This window comes from Aethina tumida, chromosome 4 (assembly GCF_024364675.1).
Source record: "Aethina tumida isolate Nest 87 chromosome 4, icAetTumi1.1, whole genome shotgun sequence".
NCBI lineage: Eukaryota > Metazoa > Arthropoda > Insecta > Coleoptera > Nitidulidae > Aethina > Aethina tumida.
Window position 1 is genome coordinate 5,423,323 of NC_065438.1, and position 27,222 is coordinate 5,450,544.

Sequence of the window (27,222 nt, forward strand, 5' to 3'; positions counted from 1 at the left end):
ACTTAAGTATCATGGGAACAATGTAGGAAAATAAAACACTTTTATACAGGTTGAGGTTTAAATATCTTTAATTATTTTTCATGCTGTAACAGCATTTTCTACCAGAACAAATTGTAAATGCATTAAAATTATATTTGATAAATACTCTCGGCGAATACAACGGAGAGTAGTGGAGCATTTTGCCATCCCTTTTTTTAGGTATTTTATTCCAACTAATAACAATTACTCTCTGTTCAAACCACTTATCATTTTCATTAACAGACAGTTTATCTTTTTAAAGCGCGTCACCAAAAATGTTAAGTACTTCCACAGACATAAAAAATGCACACGGTTGCAGTCACAGCTCCTACAATATTTATTATTCATTTTCATTATCGATTTTCCATTTTGCTTTTGTTTCATATATTTTTCTTTTTGTCAAGTTTAACTGATAGAATGTGCTTTCTCCACATTCTGTTAGAATAGGCACGAATTTTCTAACCATATCACAGGGAGTACGTTCGTGTTCACCGGACATTACCACATAGACCGCAAATTTTTATGCAACACACACTCTTTTTAACTACGTTCCCCTACCTAATAAATTACACAGGTCCCTAAAAAAGAATTTTTCGAAACAGAGGCGGCCTTTGCACGAATGTCCCGCAGTCACACCGAAAATCTATCACTCAACTTATAAATAATAGTCTACTAAACATAAAACAACGTACAAGTCGAAGGCTTGTAAGCTATTACAATAAATATTTTTATAAAAAACCTGAAATACTTCAGTTAGAAATATAGAGGCACAAAACATGTGCCCACTCTAACAATCATAAGCACACAGTCTGATCTGCGGCGGGACGTGTTGCAATTCGGTCAGATGTTTCACCACACTCACACAAATGACAAAAAAAAAGAGAGATTCTTGTTAACTTAAGGGCACGTCCAGACCAGACCAACTGCACTCATTAAAAATTGTTCCTATTAAACTATTAATTAAAATTAACTTAATCAGTTAATGTTCATACGCTAAGATTTATTCGTAAGAGTCATGGCGACTGCTTCAAATAATCATTTATATATTTTGTGCCAACCATAAAAACTATTTTTTATGTATTTACTTAATAATCGTGTATGATTACGTTAGATCGGTAAATATCACAGTCGTGTTCAGAATACTCTTAGCGCCCTAAATAGCTGTAACTGCAACGCTATTTGAGCCCAGTGTCCGCGTTTAAAATCCGAAGGCGCCCCAGCGGGGTTGGGGGCGCCTCCGGGCATCGAGTCGGCGGCAAGACTAGAATGTCCTTTAGTCGAGAGTTCAAAAACGTTACGCTTCAAACGTTTGCACTTAGAAACGATAGAAAAAATTAAAATAAATTATTTATATATCATTTGGCTCAACAAATACTTATGTCGCAGTTTTTTTTTTCTAATGATTATTCAAGATCACACGCTATCATGTAATGGGATAGCAAAACATTAAAAAAAAATTAAATTAAAACAATTAAACGAACCCACATTGCACGATATGTTAAATCACCAACTTATTTGAAATACAGGGGTGAATTTAACTTGCAGTGTCCTTGCCTAACAAAGATTCACCCAATTTGATTCAACACATCAGCCTTAAATAAAGAAATAAATCATACATTCGTTACATGATAAATACAAACTATTTTTGTGAAACATATGTGTTTTTTTTTTAGTTTCTTATCTAATATAGTAGTAACTATATGTAATCACCTACTAATTAAATGAATTATTATATATGCTTCAGAGGTACCTCCACCTCCAACTTCAGTGTTAAGATGAAACAGTTTCAGGGTGCCTCAAAGAGAAATGAATACAACCAAAGTACGAAAAATGTCCTATTGTACAAACATCACACTGCAGCACTTCAATAAATTAAAATAATTATACAATGTTACGAGGAGTTGTCCAACTACAAGTATACATGTACGAATGAAACAACGATGAATGTAAAAAATCAACGTTCAGGTTTTTATGGTTATCATTTTTTTTTGTGTATATATATAAATATATAATGCCCTGAAAACACAGTTGCAGTTGTACTAGTAGTAATATAAAGGAAACTTTTGCGTTGGATATAGCGTTCGATTGAACTGAGGGGGAGGGCCGTTTTCGGGGGGATAAGTAGAGGGGGATGGTAGGCTTTGCTAAAAACAATTATCCGTTGCATATTAATTCTCCCACCAGTCGTCGCGGCTGGTGTTCGAGTTACCGTAATTGTTGCCGTAACTTCCGCCGCGGTCCATGCCTCCGTAGTGTCCTGAAATTAAACAACAATCCAAAATCAATGGGCGCACATACACTTGAACATTAGCTTACCAAAATAAATTTAGTTAATACAAATAGTAATATTATGTATTAATTGAGTTTATTTGAGTTCACTGGCAGTTTAATTAGTACAAACAAACATGTAATTAATTCATTTAATTTAAAAATCTAGATTAAATTTTCAAATCTATTGAATAATTAAAAATATAAATCAATTGTGGTAACAATGAGGGGGTGAAAATACATAATAGGATACGGATTAGGAGTTGTTTACCTTTATATGAGGGGGCACTTCTTTTATAACCTACAATGAAATTGGGTTAATAAATATGTTGAATTAAGGGATGTTATCACTTGATTAGGAATTGGAAGCTGGTTTAATAAAAAATAGCACATTATACAGGATGTTTTCTGTTCTTGAACCTTCAGGAATTTTTGTAAAGGGGCAAAAGACAATGAATTAAAATTTTAATCAAATAATGTATATTGGATTATTTTTTAAAATATTTTAAACAAAGCTCTTCAACTTTATTATATCATATATATTTGTTAATTTTTAAATAAAATTCTGAGTTAATTTCGAGTTATTGATTTTTTTATTCACCAATCATATATTATTAAATATCACTAAAATTATTAACTTTTGGTACAAACAATAGTTACATAAACAGAAAAATTTCATTTTCCATTTGATTGTGTGAAAACATAATACATGAAACATGAAATAAAATAGTTATTAATGTATTGAAGGGTGTTAAAAATGTTTAAATATCTCTGAAATTATTAACTTTAGGTATAGAGAATAGTCACACCAACTGAAAGGCTTTTTAATTTCCTACTTGATTGTGTGAAAATATACAGGTTGTCCCATATGAAATAAAATAGTTATTAATGTATTGAAGGCTGTTTGTTTAATTATCTCTGAAATTATTAATTCTAGGTACAGAGAATAGTTACACCAACTGAAAGACTATTTAATTTCATATTTGACTGTGTAAAAAACTTACAGAGTGTCTCATATAAAATAAAATAGTTGTTAATGTTTTGAAGGGTGTTAAAAATGTTTAAATATCTCTGAAATTATTAAATTTAGGTATAGAGAATAGTTACACCAACTGAAAGGCTTTTTAATTTTCTAGTTGACTATGTAAAAACATACAGGGTGTCTCACATTAAATAAAACAGTTATTAATGGTTTAGAGGTTTTAAAAGTATTTAAATATCTCTGAAATAATTGACTTCAGTTAAAGGAAATAGTTTCACCAACTAAAAGACTTTAATTTCCTATTTGAGTGAGTAAAAACATACAGAGTGTCCCATACTAAGGTTTTTCTCAAGTAATTTATTGATATTTTAAAAAATTGACCAAAAACCTTTGTTTTAGATTGATACCAATTTTAAAAGAAAAACTATTACCAATTGTATATACTACGTTATATCCATTTTACTGAGATTTTTGAGTAGAATTAAAAAATGTAAGTGGTCAACAGAAGGTGAAATTTTGTCTGGAATATTTTAGAAAAATAATCTAAAACGAATTAAAAGCTATTAAAATATTAAATCGATATCTTTTGCCAACCTTCAAAACCTTGTAATAAGAACATAAAGGTGATAAAACCTGTAGAAGCTACTTTAAGATAAATCAGTCTGATAAACAAGATAAATAACCTTCTAACAAAGTAACTCACCTCCATTTCCGTAGCTGTTGCCGTAACCGCCGCCACCACCAGCCGACGACCGCTGATTGCGCTGCATACCGCCAGACTGCTGACGGTAATCGCGACTGCCAAAGTTGCCGCCGCCACTGCCGTAACGTCCTTTACCGCCACGACGTCCGGCACTGGGCATTCTTCCATCGGCCGCCACGCCTTCCAGCCAGCTGGGATACTCCTGTTTGGCCTCCACGAGCAGATCCAGCATGCCCGAGGCCAAGTTACGATTGCGATCGTTGAAGAACGACGTGGCAAGGCCCAAGTTACCCATACGACCTGCAACATACCAACACGTGTAACTAAACCGTCCCGACCAAATTACATTGCGACAACCGACCTGTACGACCGATACGATGGACGTACTCCTCAATGTCGCTGGGCAAGTCGAAGTTGATGACGTGCTTGACGTGGGGAATGTCGAGACCACGAGCGGCCACGGCGGTGGCCACCAAGATCGGAGTGCTTCCCGAACGGAACTGACGCAGCGCGTCCTCGCGCTCCCTTTGAGTACGATCGCCGTGGATCGATGTCACGGGATAGCCCTCGTTGTGCAGGAACTCCTCCAGGGAGTCGGCCCCTTTTTTCGTCTCGACGAACACCAGGGTCAAGCTTTCGGCCGACGGCTGATTCAGTTCAGCCACGTTCAACAGGTCGAGAAGGAAGGAACGCTTGTCGTGTTCTTCCACCCAAACAACCTACAGAATAAAATGAAAACAATTAGTAAAGGTGATTAAGAGTGAATTAAATAGAATGGTACCTTTTGCGTAATGTTCTCGGAGGTGGACCCGACCCTACCGACAGCCAAGAAGATGTAGTTGTCCAAAAAGTCTCTGGCGAGCATCTGAATTGGTGAGGGGAACGTGGCCGAAAACATGAGCGTTTGTCTTTCGCCAGTGCGTGGCATCGTCTCCTTTTCGACGATGCGTCTGATCTGGACCTCGAAACCCATGTCCAACATTCTGTCGGCCTCGTCCAGCACGAGATACCGACAATAGTCCAGTCCGATGCGACCGCGATCGATCATGTCAAGCAGACGACCGGGAGTTGCCACCAGTAAGTGGCAACCGCGGTCCAAGTCGCGCATCTGTTCTGCAATGTGGGCACCCCCATATCTGTAAATAATTACACATTTTAATACTTATTTGAAGAAAACAAAAGAAACTCTTTAATTAAATAATTTATATATTATTTCTTTCTTATATATGTCTAGAATATTAGAATAACTAATAAATTGTTGTTACAAATAAATTATATTCAAAATTATTCAAATAGTATCGATGAACACAATTTAAAATTTTAAATTTATTAGAAAAGTAACGTCTAAACAATTTTAAATTTGTTAAAATTTATTTCTCAGATATAGATATTAGTTATACTAATTAAAAGAATTTCTAATTCCCCATTTTATTGTGTAAAAACATACAGAATGTCCCATATGAAATAAAATAGTTATTAATGTTTTGAAGGGTTTTAAAAATGATTTAAACATCTCTGAAATTATTAACTTTAGGTATAGAGAATAGTTGTACCAACTGAAAGGTTTTTTAATTCCCTATTTGATTGTGTGTAAACATACTGGGTGTCCCATACGAAATAAAATATTTATTAATGTTTTGAAGGGTTTTAAAAATGTTTAAATATCTCTGAAATTATTAAATTTAGGTATAGAGAACAGTTAAACCAACTGAAAAGCTTTTTAATTCCCTATTTGATTGTGTGAAAACATACAGGGTGTCCCTTATGAAATAAAATAGTTATTAATGTTTTGAAGGGTTTTAAAAATATTTAATTATCTCCGAAATTATTAACTTTAGGTATATAGAATAGTTACACCAACTGAAAGGCTTTTTAATTCCCTATTTGATTGTGTAAAAACATACTGGGTGTCCCATGTGAAATAAAATAGTTATTACTGTTTTGAAGGGTTTTAAAAATATGTAAATATCTCCGAAATTATTAACTTTAGGTATAGAGAATAGTTACACCAACTAAACGGCTTTTTAACTCCCTATTTGATTGTGTAAAAACATGTGGGGTGTCCCATATGAAATAAAATAGTTATTAATGTTTTAAAAGGGTTTTACGAATGTTTAAATATCTCCGAAATTATTAACTTTAGGTATAGAGAATAGTTACACCAACTGAAAGACTTTTTAATTCCATATTTGATTATGTAAAAACATACTGGGTGTCCCATATGAAATAAAATAGTTATTAATATTTTGAAGGGTTTTAAAATTATTTAAATATCTCTGAAATTATTAACTTTAAGTATACAGAATTGTTTCACCAACTGAAAGGCTTTTCAATACCCTATTTGAGAGTCCCATACATTATTAATAGATGCACAATCAATATAAAAATGTTATTAATGTTTCAAAACACTTTAAATATGTGTTAATTACTAATATTTTTGAATTAGTGACAAACTTACACGACGCAAGGTCTGACGCGCGATCTGTAGGCGAACTTCTTGCTCTCGTCGTAGATCTGGGTGGCCAGTTCTCTGGTCGGTGCCAGCACCAGACCGAGTGGGTACTGTTTGCGACGGCTGCGGCCGTGCGCCGGTATGTTCGGCGGTCCGCGTTCGTACATCTGATTCAAGATCGGCACCAGGAAGGCGGCCGTTTTGCCGCTGCCGGTCTGCGCGCACGCCATCACGTCGCGATGCGACACGATTATCGGGATGGCGTACTTCTGGACCGGCGTCGGCGTGTCGTAACGGGCCAACGCGATGTTCGACCGAATTATCTCTGTCAACTGTACTTCCTCAAACTAGAATGAAAGTAAAATTTAAATTAACAAGTGGAATAGAATGTCGTTTTTGAGTGCTTACAGATGAAATGTGGCGGGGGACTTTGTCACCGGTGGCCTCGACCGGTATGTCCTCGTACTTGCTGAAATTGATGCCCGTGTTACCGGTGCCGAACAGTTCGGCCTCCAGGCGTTCGTCACGCGGCAACGGTATGGTCCAGTCGGCGTCGTTCCTGCGTCCGCCGCCTCCGCGTTCGTCGTTCCAGCGACCGCCGCCGCCGCCGCCGCCTCCTTCCTGCCAGCGGCCGTTGTCGCGCGGCTTCTCAGGTTCCTGCCAGCGGTCATTACGGTGCAGGTCACGGTCCCTATCCTGAAAAAGTAAAAATTTATATTATACTATTATTCCACAATAATTTAGAATATTTTCAAACATTTTTAGTTTTTAATTACTAATTTAATAAAAATAATATAATGTACAGAAAAAAATATAAAATAGTTATTAAAATTTTGATTCTAACGTGTCAGTTTTTTATTTAAAAAAAAAAATATTAAATTAAAAACTATTTTTTAATTCTAAATTGTATAGATAATATTTTTATTAAATATTGAATAATCCAACATACTTTTTTCTCCAATATTTCGATTTTTGATTATTAAAAATATATACAATAGTGGTGAAGATTACAGCATATTTTTAAAATGTTAAATATGTATTAGCTTTTATTTAATATATTATTTAAAATAACCTACAGGGTATCCCATATGAAATAAAATAGTTATTAATGTTTAAATATCTCTGAAATTATTAACTTTAGATATAGAGAACAGTTACACTAACTGAAAGGCTTTTTAATTCTCTATTTGCTTGAGTAAGAACGTACTGGGTGTCCCATATGAAATAAAATAGTTACTAATGTTTTGAAGTGTATTAAAAATATTTAAATATCTGCGAAATTAATAACTTTAGGTATAGAGAATAGTTACACCAACTGAAAAGCTTTTTAATTCCCTATTTGATTGTGTAAAAACATACTGGATGTCCCATATGAAATAAAATAGTTATTAATGTTTAAATATCTCTGAAATTATTAATTTTAGATATAGAGAACGGTTACACTAACTGAAAGGCATTTTAATTTTCTATTTGATTGTGTAAAAACATAATGGGTGTCTCATATGAAATAAAATAGTTATTAATGTTTTAAGGGTTTTAAAAATGTTTAATTTTAAATATCTCTGAAATTATTAACTTTGGGTATAGAGAACAGTTACATTAACTGAAAGGTTTTTATTTCTCTATTTGATTGTGTAAAAACATAATGGGTGTCTCATATGAAATAAAATACTTATTAATGTTTTGAAGTGTTTTAAAAATGTTTAAATATCTCTGAAATTATTAACTTTGGGTATAGAGAACAGTTATATTAACTGAAAGGCTTTTTAATTCTCTATTTGACTGTGTAAAAACATACAGGATGTCTCATATGAAATAAAATAGTTATTAATGTTTTAAGGATTTTACAAATGTTTAAATATCTCTTAATTTATTAACTTTAGGTATAGAGAACAGTTACACTAACTGAAAGGCTTTTTAATTCTCTATTTGATTGTGTAATACTGGGTGTCCCATATGAAATAAAATAGTTATTAATGTTTAAATATCTCTGAAATTATTAACTTTGGGTATAGAGAACAGTTACATTAACTGAAAGGCTTTTTATTTCTCTATTTGACTGTGTAAAAACATACAGGGTGTCCCATATGAAATAAAATAGTTATTAATGTTTGAAGGGTTTTAAAAATGTTTAAATTTTAAATATCTCTGAAATTATTAACTTTGGGTATAGAGAACAGTTACATTAACTGAAAGGCTTTTTATTTCTCTATTTGATTGTGTAAAAAAAATACTGGGTGTCTCATATGAAATAAAATAGTTATTAATGTTTTGAAGGGTTTTAAAAATGTTTAAATATCTCTGAAATTATTAACTTTGGATATAGAAAACAGTTATATTAACTGAAAGGTTTTTTAATTCTCTATTTGACTGTGTAAAAACATACAGGGTGTCCCATATGAAATAAAATAGTTATTAATTTTTTGAAGGGTTTTAAAAATATTTAAATATCTCCGAAACTATTAACTTTAGATATAGAGAATAGTTATACCAACTGAAAGGCTTCTTAATTCCCTATTTGGTTGGATATACTGGATATCTCGTATGAAATAAAGTAGTTATTAATGTTTTGAAGACTATAAAGTAAAAAGAGTTGCTATAATTGTGTCCATTGAAAAATAAAAAATACGCAATTTTTGAAAATATAAAATTAGATTGACCAGTTGTATAGTAGACACAACAATATAGAAAAAAATAAACATTATAGGTACTGGCATCCAATTCATATTTTTAATATATTTGAAAAAATTGCTATTATTATAACCACTACTGTAAATAAATATTAAAACGGATCAATAAATTATTTTTAAAGTTAAACTGGATCCTAAAAAGGTCACATATTTATATTAAATATAGGATAATTATCTAAACTATTTTTATCCTCAATATTTGAATTTTAAAACAGCTGTTTAATTATTAAAAACATATAAATATTTATTAAAATGAACCTGAAGTTATTTTTAATACTAAACATAATTTTAAAAAGCTCGACATTTATAAATAATATGAGATAATTAATAAAATTTTATAAATAAACTATTTTTTTAAAATTATTTATATATTGATATAGTACCTGATATCTGCCGGAGCCACCGCCGTCGCGATGATCTCTGCCGCTGCCGCGGCCGCCCCACTCCTCCCTCTCATAGGCGTCGCCATTCTGATAGCCGTCGCGGCCCTGTCCGCCGCCACCGCCGCCGCCGCGGTTCCTTGTGTTAAAGCTGCTGTAGTCGCCGGCCCGGTTGTCGCGGCCGCCGCCTCCGCCGCGTCCGTAGGATCCGCCACGGGCGTTTCCCCCCCTTGATTCACCTCGGTCTCTGTCTCTGAACAAATTCAAGTTTCATCAGTCAAGATTAAACGTCCGGTGGAACACGGTTTACCTTTCACGATCGCGATCCCTGTTATCGGGATAACCTCCCGACGACGGCTCCGACTGTTGGCTACCGCCGCCGCCGCCTCCGCCGCTGCTCACGTGCTGCTTGTTGCGCAGGTGCGGGGGCACGTAACGGCCGCTAGAGGAGCGACTCGTCTGCAAGTCCAGACCAGCAAACTGCAAAACACAAACGACATTAACAACAAATCAATCAACCGGACACTTTGTGTATTTGTAAACTTCGCTCAACTAAATAATAATTACGAAAACATGTACTCATCACTTTTCAGAATAAACAACATGGAAAAATTTGACACTTAATTAATTAATGTTAATAAAATTACTTTTCAATGTAACGACAGGGCCAAACAAAATTATCTGTATTAACGCTGATAATCGTAACAAACCGACCAATTATATTTATCGCTGCTATAAAATAAATCATCGCCGTAACTCATGTGAATATGGAAACATGCAAAAAATCGTTATTAGCTAATTCCTGGTTTTGTAATCATTGCGGCGGCATTTTCACGATTAATATTAGATAAACTATTAATGCACGCAATTCGTACGTAGCACAATTTATTTAAAGCGTCGACATTTATTTAAATTATTTTGTCTACGTTTTTGTAACTTAAAAAAACAACCACTTATCTTGTGTTTAAACGTTCAAAGTTGTCCCGAAATAAATAATAATAAAAAAAATAAAATATATTGCGCATCAACATTTCTATAAATTATTTTGTCTACGTTTGCTGAAATATAAAGAAAAACAAACACTTATCAAGTGGTTAACCATTTAAGGTTGTGTCGTAATGAATAATACTAGTGTGAAAGGAATTGTGCATTCATAAATTATAATGGGTGTGTATATTAAATTACCTTTGAAAAAATTGATGATAAGAGAATAGAGTTACAGGTAAAAGTTGATATTTTATTATGAGATAACGTTCAACTATAACTAAACAAATAAATAATGTTTTCAAGTGAGACATAATAATATTTATCATTTTATTCACATTCATAAAGTCTATAGCAAGACTACATTAACCTGAATTTACATACAAAAGTATTCATAATATTTAGAAAGCACATATGGTGAAAACAATAAATCAACCAATTACTTAGATATTCACTCAAGCAAATGTGAAGGATTTTAATAATATAAAGAAAATATAAAACATTTCTCTATATTGTAAAAAAGTATTGAATATTATTTTATTTGCGGTCACTTGTACTTAAAATTCTTAATAATTTTGGTTTCAACGTATTCATGTCTAAATTCAGTTACGTTTCTTCAAAGATAGACAAAATTATTAAAAAGATCTCCCTCAAAAATCATCGCAAAACATCAAAACAAATCACGGTTAAACATGATGGTGAAAACATTGTGGTTTAGGGATGCTTTTCTCGATCCAAAGTTGGTCCCTTGATTCAAGTGGAGGGTATAAAATTGATCATTTTCAATGCAGACACATTGCAGAGACTGGTATATTCTACATCTAAAAGATGCCAACTAATAGAAGTCAAAAGCTACGCCACAAGATATTTAAACATTGATAATTTTTTATGAATATTATTAAAATATTCCACACTTTTTCCAGTCCAAACTGACTTTTTTATAAAAAAAGAAAAAAACTGTAAATAAAATAATCATTTTGATTAACTTGGAGTAAATTAGATTTGTTCAAATTTACAAAAGATTAGGAAAAACATTAAGAAACATTTAGAACAAGTAAATAAATATTCCATACTTTTTTCCACTACTGTAAGTATAAAATCATTGATACATTTGAAAATATTTTTTATATTTTTAGTAACAAATTTGTACCTAAATTCTTCTTAATTACGTTATAAAAAATGTTCAGACTTACAAATAATTAGGGAAAACATTCAGACACATTTGTAACAAGTAAATAAATATTCCTTACTTTTTTCCACCACTGTAAGTGTAAAACCATTGATAAATAATGTTGCATAGTGCGAATATTTTTTATAGTTTTAGTAACAAATTTGTACGTAAATTCTTCTCAATTACATTATAAAAAATGTTCAGATTTACAAACGATTAGGGAAAACATTAAGAAACATTTTGTAACAAGTAAATAAATATCCTAAACTTATTTCCACGACTGTAAGTGTAAAACCATTGATTGACTTTTCATTATGTGAATATTTTTTATATTTTTAGTAACAAATTTGCACGTAAATTCTTCCCAATTACTTTATAAAAAATGTCGACATAAAATAATATAATTATAAACGAATTATTAAAGGTGTAAATTGAACGTCACTCTTACAATTAATTACATAAAGCTGAACAATTAGTATTATGAACCACCACACTTCATCTATACAAAATTAAACAAAACAAAATAATTAATAAACCTCAATACTTTACGCTTTTCCTGTAGCTCTTTCCAGTCAGTTACATAACTATTTAAATGCAGCAGAGACAAGAATAATAACTTATTAATAATGGAACGAAAAAGGATATTACTATAAGCATCAGACATTTGGCACATGTCCAAATTGTACGGTGTTATCTCTAATAAAATAAAACTATCACAAACACTTTTTAATAAAACCTATTATTTGCAATAAATACGAAATTCTTAAGAGTTGCTGAAGCAGCTAATTACGAAAAGTAATTATCAGATTTGAAACAAATTAATGAGTGTAAAATTAATAATAAAGTAATATATTTTATCGGGCGGATTTCACTATAATAATAATTACAATTTTTTTAGGTTAAATGAACATCACATGCAATGCTGATTGATCATAGAATAAATATACATTTATGATTGTATTTACAGATCTACGACTGAAATAAACATTTGTTTTTTTGTTATGTTGAGTAATTAATCACCAAAAATCACATTACACACAGTGTATCACTGAGTAAAGATATAAAATTTCTAAAGTTAATGTTAAAAATAGATTTTACAACAGTGGAAATAACAGATTGGAGAGTGTGAAGTGCCACGACGAGCACATAGAAAGTCTCCAGCGAACCGATGTGTTTTATTCGACTTTTACATAACGTAAACACTCAAAGATGAATAAAATTCTTTGTTTTGGGCCACGGATTGTAATGGAGGAAACGTTCACTGATAAAATAGGTTATAATAATGCTTTAAATGTGATTACTAAGTAAATAATGTGAGAAAGGCGTAATAACTGACGTATTTCAATGAATATTTCTGAAACCAAAGTGCCGATCGATAGTGGAAGTAAGCACGACCTCCATTGTGTCAAAAGGCTTCCGGGTCACAGAAACGTGGTGGAAGAGATAGAAAAAAGCCACTGGTTTTGGACACTCACCTGCTGCTCTAGACCTGATCCATTTTGGTTGGGTGCATTACTCATATTACTACAAATCAGTACGTGTATTAGAAGTTTTTATTTCTAAAACTCCTCAATATAAAATAGTATGAAAAGCGTCTTGGCAGGAGCACAAAAAGGCGTTCGTACATACGCGATACCGCACGAAATTAAACGTCACAATTTGCGCACGCGTCGTAGCTTCAGTTCCAGATATGAATGTCGTAGTTTAGTATTTCTTCTTGTGAAAAGACGAAACGCGATTTGATTGTTGTTCGGTTACGGAAATTTATGGAACGTTTAGTGATGCAGACATAAATGACACTTGATAAGTCGCATAATATTCCGACACGAATTGAACGGTTGTCCGGCAACTTTTATTAACGCCATCTCACGGGGGGCAGCTCCCCCTTCGCGCTTCGCTGACGTTCCGCTGCGGTACGCGTTGTAAAAAACTGTTTAAATTACTAGTCGTACTACTACTAGAAATTATATTGTCACAAATGTTATTGTATTATTATATTTTCTATTGTTATATTTAATTAAACTAAAGATAGTTTAATCAAAATCTATCAATGTCTATTTTTTAATAGTCATGAAAATTGTCAAATTAAAATTAATGTCATAATAATAAGTCACTTGTCAAACAAATAACCCAATTCTACAATAATTTGACTTTAGTGGTAAAATGTGTCACAGATTTGAATTGCTATACTTCAGCTTCTGGTACACAGATGGCACCACCATTCAAATGATGAATTTGAAAATAAATTTGAATTCATTTTTCAATTTATTAGTAATAAAATTAAAATTTCCTTACTAATTAATTACTTAATTACCTTTATTAAAGGCAAGACAATATTTCATTTAATAATATTTAAATTTAAAAACTATTAACATACTAAATGTGCACTACTAAATACAGTTTATTTTTCATATATATTTCTTACATAATTTATACACAACTTTAAGCAAAAGGTACCCAACAAAATTTAATATTTTGTTGGGTACCTTTTGTTCATTGTAACCATCTGTAAACAGTGAGGGGCAAAGATTTTATGAAATATCAGCAATGGTAGTTTCAAATTAAATTTGTTCAATTAATAATCACAATTCATTTAAATTTGTAAGTGTAACACATAAAAGCGGTCCAATTAAAATAAATAGCAACCATTTCAATACTTTGATGTTACATAATGGAAACCTTCATTACTCATACTTACAAATGAGTAATTTTCAATCTTATAGATAATAAACTATTATATTATTCATATTCACAATCACAAAGATGCCTACAATAAAATTATTGCAGAGTAATTAAGATTAAGAAGTTGGTCAAATTGAGTTTTGCTTTATAAATTGTAATAATATATCTATTATTAATTAATATTTAATTAGAAATTGAAGCAAATCACACTTCTGTTTATGGACTGAAAAAAATACAAATAAACTCCAGATCATCAATATATTTCAAATGAAGTACAGGTCAAAAATATAAAAATAGTCCAAATGAAATACATTGCAACCAACTTATGTATTAGTCTAATCCTCCTTCTTGGCGTCGACCTTTCCACCACGAATACGACCAGTCCTGCGGGCAGCGATAAGACCGACTTTACGACCAGCGGATGTTCCTCTCTTGACGGTAGACGCTTTACCGATGTGTTGATGGTTACCACCACCGTGGGGATGCTCCACAGGGTTCATGGCAACACCTCTGACCTTAGGCCAGCAGTTACGTTTCACCTTGTATTTGTGGTAGGCACGACCGGCCTTCAAGATGGGCTTGTCGATACGACCACCGCCAGCAACGATACCTTAAGCAACAAATACATCTTGTAAACAACAGTAAAAAAAACTATTAAACTGTTAATTGAATAGGGCAGCTTCAGAAAGAGCCTCTAGTAAAAATATTTCCTCAAGGTGTAGGTAGGTAAATTTAGGAAAAACTAGAAATCATCACATAATTCACATTTTATAAAATATTTAAAGTAAAAGCAAATTAGATTGTTGTACTTACCAACCATGGCTCTGTTGTTGGAGGGAATGACTTTCTTGGCACCAGAAGGCAACTTGACTCTGGTCTTCCTTGTGTCGTGATTGTGGGCAATGACTGTGGCATAGTTACCAGAGGCACGAGCCAAACGACCACGGTCACCAGTTTTTTCTTCCAAGTTGCACACAATGGTACCTTCAGGCATGGATCCTACTGGCAAAACATTGCCTAAAACCAAAAACATGATTAGTCCATGTTCACAATCTCCATGTGCTCATCTTTATTTGTTTTTAATAATCAGAAAGAGCCTCTAGTAGATATTTCCTCAAGGTGTAGGTAGGTAAATTTAGGAAACACTAGAAATCATCACAGAAACACTGACAACTGTTCACCAAGAAGTAGAAAGGTACATACCAATTTGCAAGTTGGCTTTCCTTCCACAGTACACAAATTGTCCAGTGTACATGCCTTCAGGGGCGATGAACAATTCTTTCCTGGTCTGGAACTTGTAGGGGTCCCTGAAGTTCACAACGGCCAATGGGGCGCCGCGACCTGGGTCGTGGATGATATCCTTAACGACACCCTTAATGTAGCCATGACGTTCGGAGAAGTCCAAATAACGGAGTTTTGGCGCTCCCTTCCTTTTCTTGGTGTGGGATTTGAAGACGGATCCCGCACCTTTACGTTGTGCACGAATTACACGTCCCATGTTTTGACTGGAATGTACAGACTTGTTAGTAACCTAACCTTAAATACTCACTGTTTATAAATTGCAAGTCCAAATTATGGAGAATTTTGTGAAAATATTGTTGCAAACTAATAACTAGACACTGTCTGTACACAATTAAACGCTATTTAATTTACGATGGTGTCTAGATTTTTATATTTTTTAAGATATTTGAACACAACCAAAAAATCAACCTACCGTGTTGACTTTACGCGAAATGAAAGGAATGAAAAGTCCGCGTGATGTCACTTCCGACGTTTTCAATACCAACCTACTGATGTCAAAGTCCCATGAATATTTAAATTAATCTGTGAGATTTTAGTTATTATAAAATTTAAAGAAAATTGCCGAATATTAATTAATTATAAATTTTTGTCAAAAACGCAACGACAATTTATGTTAACAAATAAATTATTAAAAATTATTATTAAAATGAAAAAGTAATTATAATTAATTGGAATAACTATTAAATTACATATATTTATCTGATTAGATGCGAAAGTTTCAGATACATAAACACAAATATAAATTTATATTTATAATATTTACAGTTACTAATAATCTACAACGGTTGAGACCACTGATTTAAAGTCGCCAAAACTAGGTTAACGAAATGTCAAACAAATAATATTTCCCGCCGTTTTCGGTAAACAGAGTGTATTTGATTTTCTGCTTCTATTAACAATTTTAATTTAAAATGGATGATTCACGTAAGTAATTTAATTTTAATACCCTTCCAATTTATAATTGAACGTAATTATAGCTGAACAGAGGCCAAAACGACAAAAAAGGGATACTTCTTACAAGTCAAAAGCTTTTGAAAAGTTTAAGCAATTGAAAAGCGGTAACAGAAATAAATATGAGATTGAAGAATTGGAAAATGTGTACGAAACGGTTGATGAAAGAGAATATACCAAAGAAGTCTTGAATAGGTTGGATGATGACTGGATTGTTGATGATGGTATTTTTTATTCATATATATCTTATAAATATTACATTCTCCAATTTGATTAGATGGAAGTGGATATGTGGAAGATGGCAGAGACATTTTTGATGATGATTTGGATGCTGAATCAATATCCCAGGCTCAAAAGGGCAAAGGTACCAAAAGGAAGAAGAAGGCTGTGTCTGAAAATGCTGGCCGTGGTAGTTTACAAATGATGATGTCCAATATTAAGCCAAAGAAAAAAGAGGTACCACCACAAAATATATTTTTATTTAAATTATAAATGTATTAAATTCCAGGAGGTCAAAATTGATGATGATGCCATGTTATCAGAACTTTTAGGTGAAATCAATGAAACCCCATCAACAAGTTCAGCAAAATCAACTACAGATTCACAAAGTTTCAAGTTATCATCCAGAAAACAAGCAGCTAATGAATACATGAAAACATTTTCCTCATTTAAACCACCACCCTCTATTAAAGTAAAGGCTTCCAGACCAACATCTAATGTAAGTAAGTTTGTGCTGAAAGAAAAACATGAGAATGATGAAGCACCACCAGCCAAGCCTGTGGAGAAAGCTCCTGTCATAGAAGAAAAACCCAAACCAGTTGAGGTAAAGCCAATTGAAACACCCAAACCCAAACCAATTGAAGTTGCTGAGGATTCATGTGTGTCTGAAGATGTAACCTTTGATGATTTCTCCCAAGATGATTTTGATGATTCTGACTTTACTGCAATTGAAGAGTTTGAATCTGAGAAAACAGTTGTCCAGGAGGAACCAGAGGAGGTTTCAATGGTTGATATGCAAGAGGAGTTCATGAGTGAATGGATGAATTCACAGGAGTCTGTTAATAATACTGTAGAAGAGACCAAAATTGATTTGAGCACTGCTGATATACCACTTATTAATGTGGATGGTGAAAAAGTATGTATATTGATTATATAACTGGGTTGCATGCACTAAGAACAAGTAAACTAAGAAGACTTGAATAATGCTTATTAACATGGAATTTTAATGTATATTACAATGTTAACTATATAATTATAAAGCTTTAATTAATGATTTATATTACAGGTGTTTAGATTTTACTGGTGGGATGCATTTGAAGATCCAAATAGACAGAAGGGAACTGTGTATCTCTTTGGTAAAACTTACAGTGAAAAGGCAAAGAATTTTGTAAGCTGTTGTGTTGCTGTTAGAGACATAGACAGGAGATTATTTGTGTTACCTAAAGCTCAGGTAATTTGTGAAACTAGAAATTCAATGAAGTTTTTAAATTATTGGTATTTTAGGAAAATGAAACAAATTCAAAAATGAACTTATACACAGAATTCAACAACTCTGTGGTAAAGCCACTTCAAATCTCTAAATTCAGGAGTAGATTTGTCACCAAAAAGTATCCCTTTAATCCAGAAATTCCTTTAGAATCTGAATACATGGAAGTCAGATATCCTGTAAGTAAAACCCTTAAAAAATCCAACAAACATTATTTAAATAACACAATTTCAGTGTGGTGATGCGGATATTAACTTTGACAGCATTCGCCCACCGCCAAAGACTTTCTCCAAAATATTCGGCCTGAACACCAGCTACTTAGAAATCTTGTTATTGGAACGTAAAATCAAAGGACCGTGTTGGCTGGACATCAAGAACCCGAACCCTGTCTCAAACCCGGTGACGTGGTGTCAGTTCGAGGTGAATACGAAGATCGTCGACGTCGGTTTGTCGCAAAGCCTTAAGCCGATCCCTCCACCACCGTTAGTCGTCTCAGCCATCAACATGCGGTCCGTCATTAATCCGAAAACGATGCAAAACGAAATCGTAATGATTTCATGTCTGACCCACACGAAATACGCGGTCGATAAACAAGCTCCAAAGCCTCCATTTCAGCAGCATTTCTGCGTTTTTACTTGTCCAAAAAGCCAGATAATGCCCTTGGATATACACAACGCATTGAAGAATTACAAAGCTACTAAAGTGCAGAAGATGGACTCGGAAAAAGCTTTGCTCAACTATTTCATAAATCAGTTTTCTAGAATCGACCCCGATTTAATTGTAGGCCACGACTTACAAGGCTACCAGATCAACGTAATATGCGAAAGGCTGAGAACTTTGGGCAACACCAACTCAGACAAGATGAGTAAAGTTAAAAGAGCTCAAAAACTGACAGAAAGGTTGCTATTTGTTGGACGCCTCGTCTGTGACATAAAAATATCAGCTAAAGAACTAATCAAATCACGCTCCTACGACTTGGACACCCTCTGCTCAAGCGTCTTAAAAATAAAAGAGGGCCTAAGAATCGAATTGGAACCAGAGGACATTCCGAAAATGTACCTAAACTCCAGCGACATTTTAAAACTTATTTCTTTCACCATGCAAGACACTGCTTATATTCTACAAATATTGTACGACCTGAACGTCATTCCTTTGGCCCTTCAAATCACTAACATTGCAGGCAATGTCATGTCGAAAACGTTGCTGGGCGGCAGGTCGGAACGTAACGAGTTCTTGTTACTGCACGCCTTTTCGGAAAAAGACTTCATCGTGCCGGACAAGCAGTACACGAAGAGGGAGGAGAAGTCCACCGCCGCCAGGAAGAAGCCTACTTACTCCGGCGGTTTGGTTTTGGACCCGAAAGTAGGGTTTTACGACCAACTGATCCTGCTCATGGACTTTAATTCGCTGTATCCCAGTATTATACAAGAGTACAATATTTGCTTCACCACAATGCCCCCCATGTTGGATGAAGAGAACATGGTGTTGCCTGACAGGAGCTTGCCACCAGGCATTTTGCCCACGGAGATTCGTAAACTTGTCGAGAGCAGACGGGAGGTGAAAAAATTGATGAACAATCCTGATCTTTCTGCTGATATTAAAATGCAGTACCACATCAGACAAATGGCGTTGAAGTTAACAGCCAACAGTATGTATGGTTGTTTGGGCTTCTCCAACTCCCGATTTTATGCCAAAAGCCTGGCTGCTTTGGTCACATACAAGGGCAGAGAAATTTTAACAAACACTCGAGATTTGGTACAGAAAATGTGCTTTGAGGTCGTCTATGGTGATACAGACAGTATTATGATCAACACCAACTGCCTTGATTATGATCAAGTGATGAAAATTGGCGTGAAAATCAAACAGGAAGTCAACAAGCTTTACAAACAAGTAGAGCTGGACATTGATGGAGTTTTCAAGTACTTGTTGCTGCTTAAGAAGAAAAAGTATGCTGCTGTAACACTGACTAAAACCAAAGCAGGTCAACTGAAAGCTGATAAGGAGTACAAGGGTTTGGATATTGTAAGACGTGATTGGTCGCAGTTGGCTTCAGAAGCTGGAAAGTTCGTACTGGAACACATTTTAAGCGACCAAAGCGCCGACGACAGAATTAATAACATCCACGCCTACTTGGCTAAAGTTAAAGACGATCTGGAACAAGGCAAAGTCCCCATTCCCCTCATGGTGATAACCAAACAGTTAACCAAGGATCCCAGAATGTACACGGACAAAAATTCGCTTCCCCACGTCCAGGTAGCTCTCAGATACAACCAGAAATCAGGAGGTCACTTCAGAGCTGGCGACACAGTGCCTTACGTAATCTGCGATGATGGTAGTGGTAAGCAGGCAACTCAAAGAGCTTACCATGTGGATGAGTTGAAGAATTCAGACACATTAAAAATCGACACTCAGTACTATCTATCGCAACAGATACATCCGGTGGTCTCGCGTATTTGCGAACCAATTGAGGGCACTGATGCGTACCAAATCGCCGAATGCCTAGGTCTGGATACTTCGTCCTTCAAGAGACCCACTGTTAAGTCGGACGTTCAGGGTGAGAACCTGACCAAACCCGAGGTGAAGTTCAGAAACGTGGACAAGTTCAAGTTTGTTTGTTTCGACTGTAAGCAAGAAAACGTCATAGACGGACCTTTGGTCGGGAATGTGCCGTTTTTGGAGAAGTGTGCTAACAACGAGTGTGGCGTAAGACCCATTCAGTACCTGCCATATATTCAAAACCAGCTTAGCTTAAGCGCCAACTCATACATCCGGAAATATTATGCTAATGAGTTGACGTGCGAAGATCCGGCTTGCACTAACGACACTAGGAGGATGCCGCTAAGATTTGCTGCAAAGTACCCCATTTGTACTCTATGTAAAAGTGGAGTCATGTATAGAAAATACTCGGAGTACAATCTCTATTCTCAACTCACTTATTTCCAGCACATATTTGATCTTACAAAATTAAATAAAAGTAAGTAAATTATTATTCCTACTTGATGATGTTAAACCTTTAATTTTTTTTAGAGCCCCTCATGGAGCAAAAAGTTGAATCTGGTTACCATGCACTGCGTGAAACTGTAGAAAGATATATAAATAAGTCTGGATATTCAGTTGTTAATCTAACTGAATTATTCTCAGGAATATTCAAGACAAAAAAGAACGAATCAAACGAAATCAAGAGTGCTCACACAACAACATTTGTAGCATTAGAGGAACAAGATGAAGAGGAAGATGAGGATATGTAATTTCACCATTTGTTTCTTATATGTTTTATATTTATAGTACATTGTTAATTTTAATTTTTAATTTTACAAATTATACTGTACATTACACATATATTATTACTTGTATAAAACCCTTCCTCATGAATGAGAGGCTGAAGCTGCCTCTGTGAGTAAGGTTTCCTGTTCCGTCGCCAAAGATACGGAACAAATCAGTATATTGATTTGTTCAGGTGAAGGACAGGCAATTTGTAGCTGGTCATCAGCACTGAAGCCCCCCTTATTTAAAATCTGATCAATTTGAATAAAAGCATTAACAACATTATTTTTAACGGGCCTAAACAAAATAAATTCAGTCTCACGATTCGCCAAATAAAGCTGCATCGACTTCTGCACTTCTGGTATCCTGTTTTTCATATTCTTCTGGCATTCGACGATGATTTCGGCAATCCTGTGCGGCTGGGCAAAGTCTTGGCTCCTTACAGTCAGTTCTGCGTTGTTTTGCACGTGTTTTATCTTGAGAATGTGCTCAGACTTTTCAATTAAAACCAACAGAGACCCAATTAAATACCTCGTTACTTGTGATATGAACAATTCGCAGGAATGTTTGAGTTGTTTGTCGATTTCCTTTCTGGAGTCAATCAAGTATTCTTTAACTTTCGGCGTGCCCTCCAACAAAAACTCAAGTAGGGCGTTGTTTGACCCAAACGTGAACAAGTTGCTTCTCTTTTGAATCAACTCTCTGGCAGCCTTTGGAACTGTACTAAAATCTAAGGCCACTTCTTTGGCGGTAAAATCAACTTGGAAAGGTGCAATCTGCTCTCTAATTATCAATAAATGTTTAATCTGAAACAGTTGCCCATCCATGGGAGTTTTTCTATCGGAAATCAGGTCGGCAGCTTTTTTCACAGTGCCGATGCAAATAACCAGTGCTTCCTGCGCCAAACCCTGGAATGTATCCCTATCTAAACAAAAGTACAATCTAGATAGACACACTAAGGTTCTCTTCACTGTGGGGTACCACATTCCGTGTAAATCAGCCGGCGAATTACCGGTGTAAGAACGGAATTGCCCGGAGTTGATGGTAGCGACTTCTTGACTCTCCAAAGAGGCAACTGATGAGGGTCTTGACTCGCGGAATTCCATAGCAATATTCTCCATTTGTTTGAGTTTTTCTGGATACGCTAAGTCGCCTGAAAAAATAACATTTATTAATATTAACCCAAGCAAATCAGTGCTAGTTTACCAGGTGAAGGTTTGTATCCAGTTAAGTCATGTTGGAAGAATATGTTTGTACGGAAAACAAGACGTTCTTCAACGTCTTGTAACAGTTGTTTAATGGTCTCCACATATTTTTCCAGCTGTTCATTTGCTACAACCTTGTCACTTAACATTTCCTTCTTGAGTATACCACAAAGTTCACTCAGTACTTCAATGTGGTTGATTAGAATTAAGCAAGGCCTTAAAGTATCATACAAATGCTGGCAAATCCTTGATAAATAATCACTTAGTTGGTAAGAAGGTTTGCTGAAGAAATATCCATAACATCTAGCCTCATCCTGACACACTTTCATGGTGAATAAACAACATGATCTAAATAAAACACTGTGGTCCACTCTGTGCCTTTCCTTCAGCTCAACTGAAAATATAAGTTGTATTGAATATATTTATAGAATTTAATGTTAATTATTTTACCCAGGGCTTTGGTGACAGCAACTGAAAGAATTGGAAGTCTTTGCCCCAAATATGACTTCTGACAGTCACTTAAAATATTCATATATTGTTCACTGGATTCCTCCTTGTCTTCCAAGTGCATTAAGATGAACTTAACTTTGGTGGCAGCACTTTGAAACTTCCCATAATACAAAGAGAATGCTGTGTCAACACTGGGGTCATTGCTGGATGATGTGAGTGGTACTGCCTTCATTTCTGAGTCTACAATATGTTTGGTGGTGTCTATAACAATGTTGTTAACATAGTTGTAAATTTTGTTTAAGGCTGTGGTCAGTAAACTTTCATATTTCATCTTGTAAATTCTGGATTCTTTGAAGTGCATGTGATCATTTAAATAATGAATTGATTCACCAATACTATCAAGGATATTTGTGAATTCTTTGGTGTTAATTTTGTTTCCAAACTTGTCCACATTGTCTTGCAGTTTATTAAAGTTTGTGAAATATTTTAGTTTTTCATTCAAACTGCTCTTTTTCTGTTTTAAGATTCTCTGATGAGCCATTAACTGCTCACTTAAGTTGTGCAGGTAATTAGTTTTGGATGTCACATTTTCATACTTTTCCTTTAATTCATTTAACGAATCTAACGTTGCGTTGGCGCATTGAAATAAATTTTCGCAGTTTGCATGGTGATTCTGCAATTCTTCCTCATAAACCTGATACTTTTTTAAGTTCTCAAATTTCAATTCCTCTTCCACTGCCAACATCCACTTGATATAAGCTCTGTTCATATGTATATAAGGTTGTACATCCTTTTCTTTGCTTTCTTCAACTTTGGTTTCTTCTTGTTGTTCATCTGAGCCATAATAAAGCTCTTTTACTTTATCTGCCACCTCATATATTAAATCCAATTGTTCATCAGATAATGGTGCAAGTGGGTTAGTACTAGTCTGCCAGTTTGCTATGTTCTCTTGCACCTGAGCTTCAATCGACTTTTCTTGTGTTTCCACCGTTTGATTCATTTTAACTTTATTTATTTACTTTTTGGTATAATTATGACATCTTTGCCTTACCTAAAGTGAGGTTAAACCCGTCTGACACATCAACAATAATATATATAGCTAATATACAGGGTGTTCCAAAAACATTGAAAATTAAATGTAGGGGTGGATTAAGGACGTCCTAAAGATAATAAGTGGTAAATTTACAGTTTACGTGGTTGTAAGAAATTGCTTAAAAATTAATAAATTGTTTCGTACTGCAAAATTGAAATACCTGCCAATGGTGGTTGTATTCTACTGAATTACATTGTGTACATCTCATTATTTGTAACGTTAATATTAACAAATTATAAATAAATAATAAATATATATTTGATTCAAACCTTTCCTAATTTGGGGTCGAATTCTTTTTATAGTTGGCAACGTTGAACGTTGAGGTTCAAATTGGCGCCAATTTTCCCTCGCTGTGCTCTTCCCGCAACAGTTTGTTGTATTTGTGTTTGGTGTTTCTCATTGAGCGTTTACATATTATAAGTTTCATCTACAATCCAAAATGGCAAGAAGAGATTATGATAAAGACAAAGGTAATGTCCCATTTAAGTCTCTAGTAATATACAACGTTTTAATTTTGTTCAATTTTAGAGTCTCTCAAAACTTTTTTCATGGAGTTCTGCGTCCAAGACGAGGACGGTACCAAGAACTTCAAATATTCCAATCAACTTACAAAACTCGCACACAGAGAACAAGTTGCTCTGTATGTTGAATTAGATGATGTGAATGAATTTGATGATGATCTGGCTGATGCTATTATACAAAACACCAGGCGGTACACCAACATTGCTTCTGATGTGGTGTATGAAATTCTACCCACCTTCGTACAAAAGGATGTTGTAGCCAAAGATGCTCTGGATGTTTACATTGAACACAGATTAATGATGGAACAAAGGTTGAGACAGACCAATGAACAAAGGGACCCCAGAAACAAATTCCCACAAGAACTCATGAGGAGATTGTAAGTACTACCTTTACTAGTAAATTTAAGATCAGTAAAATTGCAGAAAACTTACAATTTGTGAGTTTGGCCATATTTACATATTTTTTAATCTTTTTCCCTCGTTTTTTCTATGTTTCTAAGCTTATATTATGATTCAAGCTTATTTTTATATAAAAAATCTCGTTGATTACAGTGAAATCTACTTCAAAGACATGTCCACAAGTAAAACAGTACCAATTCGTGAAGTAAAGGCTGAACACATCGGCAAATTGGTGACCGTCAGGGGCATAGTGACCCGCAGCACTGAAGTCAAACCGATGATGAGCGTCGCCACCTATACGTGCGACCAATGCGGCGCCGAAACCTACCAGCCCATCAATTCCCTCAGCTTCATGCCCATCGTGACGTGTCCCAGTGACGACTGTCGCGTCAATAAATCCGGGGGCAGACTGTACTTGCAGACCCGCGGATCCAAATTCGTCAAGTTCCAAGAAGTTAAAATCCAGGAGCACGTACGTTTTGTTTTTGGCTAAATTAAGACTTGGATTAAGTGCCTTTTCCTTGCAGAGTGATCAAGTTCCGGTGGGACACATTCCGAGGACGTTGACGGTCTTCTGTCGAGGCGAAAATACGAGATTTGCGTTGCCTGGAGATCACATCGCCGTGACTGGTATATTTTTACCGTTGATCAGACAAGGTTTCCAACAAATTGCTGGTGGGCTTCTATCTGAAACTTACCTGGAGGCGCACGTAAATTATCCACCTAATAAAATTTGTGCAATTTTATACTGGTACTTTTACAGAGGGTGATATCACTGAACAAAACAACCGAGGATGAGAGTATGTCCAAGCAGCTTACACCAGAAGAACTGGCCGTACTCGCCGAAGACGACTTCTACACCAGACTAGCAACGTCCCTGGCTCCTGAGATTTACGGCCACGTCGATGTGAAGAAAGCTCTGCTACTTCTACTGGTGGGTGGTGTCGACAGACGCCCCGACGGCATGAAAATCCGTGGCAACATTAATATTTGTCTTATGGGAGATCCTGGTGTTGCCAAGTCCCAACTTTTGGGCTACATCGATCGTCTGGCACCCAGGTCACAGTACACAACTGGCAGGGGTTCTTCCGGAGTCGGTTTAACCGCTGCGGTTATGAAGGACCCACTTACCGGCGAAATGATGCTGGAGGGTGGCGCCTTAGTTTTGGCTGATCAGGGCGTCTGCTGCATTGACGAGTTCGATAAAATGGCTGATGCTGACAGGACGGCCATTCACGAGGTGATGGAACAACAAACCATCAGTATTGCAAAGGTACAACACTCCTGTCTTACATATATCTGTGATTACTAAAAGTTGCTTTTTATAGGCGGGAATAATGACTTGTTTGAACGCAAGAGTGTCAATTTTGGCTGCCGCCAATCCGGCTTACGGTCGCTACAACCCCAAAAGGACCATAGAACAAAACATTCAACTTCCCGCAGCTCTTTTGTCTCGTTTCGACTTGCTGTGGCTCATTCAAGACAAGGCTGACAGAGACAATGATCTTAGACTTGCCAAGCATATTACTTATGTGCACCAGCACTGCAAACAACCACCCACTCAAAGCAACCCATTGGACATGTCAGTTATGGCTAAGTACATAGCTTTGTGCAAGAAAAGAGACCCAATCATTCCAGAAGATTTAACCGACTACATCGTCAGTAAGTTACAACAAACTTTGAACCACGTTGGAGTTTATATTAATGAAAATTAATTTCCAGATGCCTACGTTGAATTAAGGAAGGAGGCACGTAATTCTACCGACATGACGTTCACTTCAGCCAGAAACTTACTGGGAATTTTACGTCTTTCCACCGCCCTGGCGAGACTTCGTCTCTCCAACACCGTGGACAAAAACGACGTGAACGAAGCCATCCGTCTGATGGAAATGAGCAAAGACTCGCTCAACCAGAGGTTCGAGAACGCCGGCGTCAGACCGCCAAGCGTACAAGATAAAATCTTCGCCCTTATCAGAGAATTGGCGGGAGACAGTAAGACTGTTAAGATTGCTGATGTTATCGAGAAGTGCGCCAGTAAAGGCTACAATCCGGATCAAGTTGATTCTTGCATTGAGGAATATGAAGAGTTGAATGTCTGGCAAGTGAATCAGACTAGATCCAAGCTTACGTTTATTTAAGTTGTGTGTCATTTTTTATTTGTTTTTACATCACTGCATGTTTTCATTGTCAATAAAATCATCCCCTTTTTTATAAAATATTG

The 27,222-nt window shown here is 35.2% G+C and overlaps 5 protein-coding genes across 6 annotated transcripts; 2 read left to right on the forward strand and 3 right to left on the reverse strand.

Annotated features, from left to right (window-relative positions):
- Positions 1–50: 50 nt before the first annotated feature.
- Positions 51–13,423, reverse strand: LOC109605734 (ATP-dependent RNA helicase bel). Of its 2 annotated transcripts, XM_049966452.1 has the most exons (10): positions 13,124–13,423; positions 9,804–9,973; positions 9,497–9,746; positions 6,832–7,119; positions 6,430–6,770; positions 4,753–5,107; positions 4,333–4,690; positions 3,972–4,271; positions 2,558–2,587; positions 51–2,275 (listed from the first exon to the last, which is right to left on the reverse strand). In XM_049966452.1, exons 1-10 carry the CDS (start codon positions 13,166–13,168, stop codon positions 2,187–2,189), a joined length of 2,226 nt encoding a protein of 741 aa, XP_049822409.1. In that variant the 5' UTR covers positions 13,169–13,423; the 3' UTR covers positions 51–2,186. The 2 variants fall into 2 exon arrangements, with proteins under 2 accessions (XP_049822409.1, XP_049822410.1); XM_049966453.1 differs by lacking the exon at positions 2,558–2,587 and having other exon boundaries at positions 13,124–13,421.
- Positions 13,424–14,574: 1,151 nt separating this feature from the next.
- LOC109601780 (60S ribosomal protein L8) lies at positions 14,575–16,110 on the reverse strand. The gene is made up of 4 exons (XM_020018063.2): positions 16,045–16,110; positions 15,534–15,835; positions 15,144–15,347; positions 14,575–14,940 (listed from the first exon to the last, which is right to left on the reverse strand). The coding sequence occupies exons 2-4, from the start codon at positions 15,826–15,828 to the stop codon at positions 14,666–14,668; spliced, it is 774 nt and encodes a 257-aa protein (XP_019873622.1). The 5' UTR covers positions 15,829–15,835; positions 16,045–16,110; the 3' UTR covers positions 14,575–14,665.
- A 381-nt stretch (positions 16,111–16,491) lies between these two features.
- On the forward strand, positions 16,492–21,408 carry LOC109607722 (DNA polymerase alpha catalytic subunit). Its single transcript, XM_049966866.1, has 8 exons — positions 16,492–16,556; positions 16,610–16,807; positions 16,861–17,039; positions 17,092–17,718; positions 17,869–18,033; positions 18,087–18,248; positions 18,304–21,043; positions 21,097–21,408. Exons 1-8 carry the CDS (start codon positions 16,544–16,546, stop codon positions 21,315–21,317), a joined length of 4,305 nt encoding a protein of 1,434 aa, XP_049822823.1. The 5' UTR covers positions 16,492–16,543; the 3' UTR covers positions 21,318–21,408.
- On the reverse strand, positions 21,313–24,050 carry LOC109605732 (conserved oligomeric Golgi complex subunit 3). The gene is made up of 3 exons (XM_020022320.2): positions 22,989–24,050; positions 22,540–22,932; positions 21,313–22,486 (listed from the first exon to the last, which is right to left on the reverse strand). Exons 1-3 carry the CDS (start codon positions 23,986–23,988, stop codon positions 21,435–21,437), a joined length of 2,445 nt encoding a protein of 814 aa, XP_019877879.2. The 5' UTR covers positions 23,989–24,050; the 3' UTR covers positions 21,313–21,434.
- A 350-nt stretch (positions 24,051–24,400) lies between these two features.
- On the forward strand, positions 24,401–27,217 carry LOC109601789 (DNA replication licensing factor Mcm7). Its single transcript, XM_049966867.1, has 7 exons — positions 24,401–24,551; positions 24,610–24,979; positions 25,155–25,473; positions 25,529–25,711; positions 25,765–26,274; positions 26,330–26,663; positions 26,724–27,217. The coding sequence occupies exons 1-7, from the start codon at positions 24,521–24,523 to the stop codon at positions 27,137–27,139; spliced, it is 2,163 nt and encodes a 720-aa protein (XP_049822824.1). The 5' UTR covers positions 24,401–24,520; the 3' UTR covers positions 27,140–27,217.
- The last annotated feature ends 5 nt before the right edge of the window (positions 27,218–27,222 follow it).

What these genes read in the sequence shown, in the direction of transcription:
- LOC109605732 (XM_020022320.2), bottom strand. Translation starts at nt 23,988, where the DNA reads ATGAATCAAACGGTGGAAACACAAGAAAAGTCGATTGAAGCTCAGGTG. An exon ending in TGCTGTCACCAAAGCCCTGG is followed by an intron (nt 22,933 to 22,988) that starts GTAAAATAATTA and finishes TTATATTTTCAG; the next exon opens with TTGAGCTGAAGGAAAGGCAC. An exon ending in TGGATACAAACCTTCACCTG is followed by an intron (nt 22,487 to 22,539) that starts GTAAACTAGCAC and finishes TTATTTTTTCAG; the next exon opens with GCGACTTAGCGTATCCAGAA.
- LOC109601789 (XM_049966867.1), top strand. Translation starts at nt 24,521, where the DNA reads ATGGCAAGAAGAGATTATGATAAAGACAAAG. An exon ending in CAAGAACTCATGAGGAGATT is followed by an intron (nt 24,980 to 25,154) that starts GTAAGTACTACC and finishes CGTTGATTACAG; the next exon opens with TGAAATCTACTTCAAAGACA. An exon ending in TTTAACCGACTACATCGTCA is followed by an intron (nt 26,664 to 26,723) that starts GTAAGTTACAAC and finishes ATTAATTTCCAG; the next exon opens with ATGCCTACGTTGAATTAAGG.
- LOC109601780 (XM_020018063.2), bottom strand. Translation starts at nt 15,828, where the DNA reads ATGGGACGTGTAATTCGTGCACAACGTAAAGGTGCGGGATCCGTCTTC. An exon ending in GAAAGCCAACTTGCAAATTG is followed by an intron (nt 15,348 to 15,533) that starts GTATGTACCTTT and finishes TTTTGGTTTTAG; the next exon opens with GCAATGTTTTGCCAGTAGGA. An exon ending in CAACAACAGAGCCATGGTTG is followed by an intron (nt 14,941 to 15,143) that starts GTAAGTACAACA and finishes TTGTTGCTTAAG; the next exon opens with GTATCGTTGCTGGCGGTGGT.
- LOC109607722 (XM_049966866.1), top strand. An exon ending in TTAATGTGGATGGTGAAAAA is followed by an intron (nt 17,719 to 17,868) that starts GTATGTATATTG and finishes TTTATATTACAG; the next exon opens with GTGTTTAGATTTTACTGGTG. An exon ending in TTGTGTTACCTAAAGCTCAG is followed by an intron (nt 18,034 to 18,086) that starts GTAATTTGTGAA and finishes TTGGTATTTTAG; the next exon opens with GAAAATGAAACAAATTCAAA.
- LOC109605734 (XM_049966452.1), bottom strand. Translation starts at nt 13,168, where the DNA reads ATGAGTAATGCACCCAACCAAAATGGATCAGGTCTAGAGCAGCAG. An exon ending in AGGGATCGCGATCGTGAAAG is followed by an intron (nt 9,747 to 9,803) that starts GTAAACCGTGTT and finishes GAATTTGTTCAG; the next exon opens with AGACAGAGACCGAGGTGAAT. An exon ending in CAACAGCTACGGAAATGGAG is followed by an intron (nt 2,588 to 3,971) that starts GTGAGTTACTTT and finishes ATTTCATTGTAG; the next exon opens with GTTATAAAAGAAGTGCCCCC.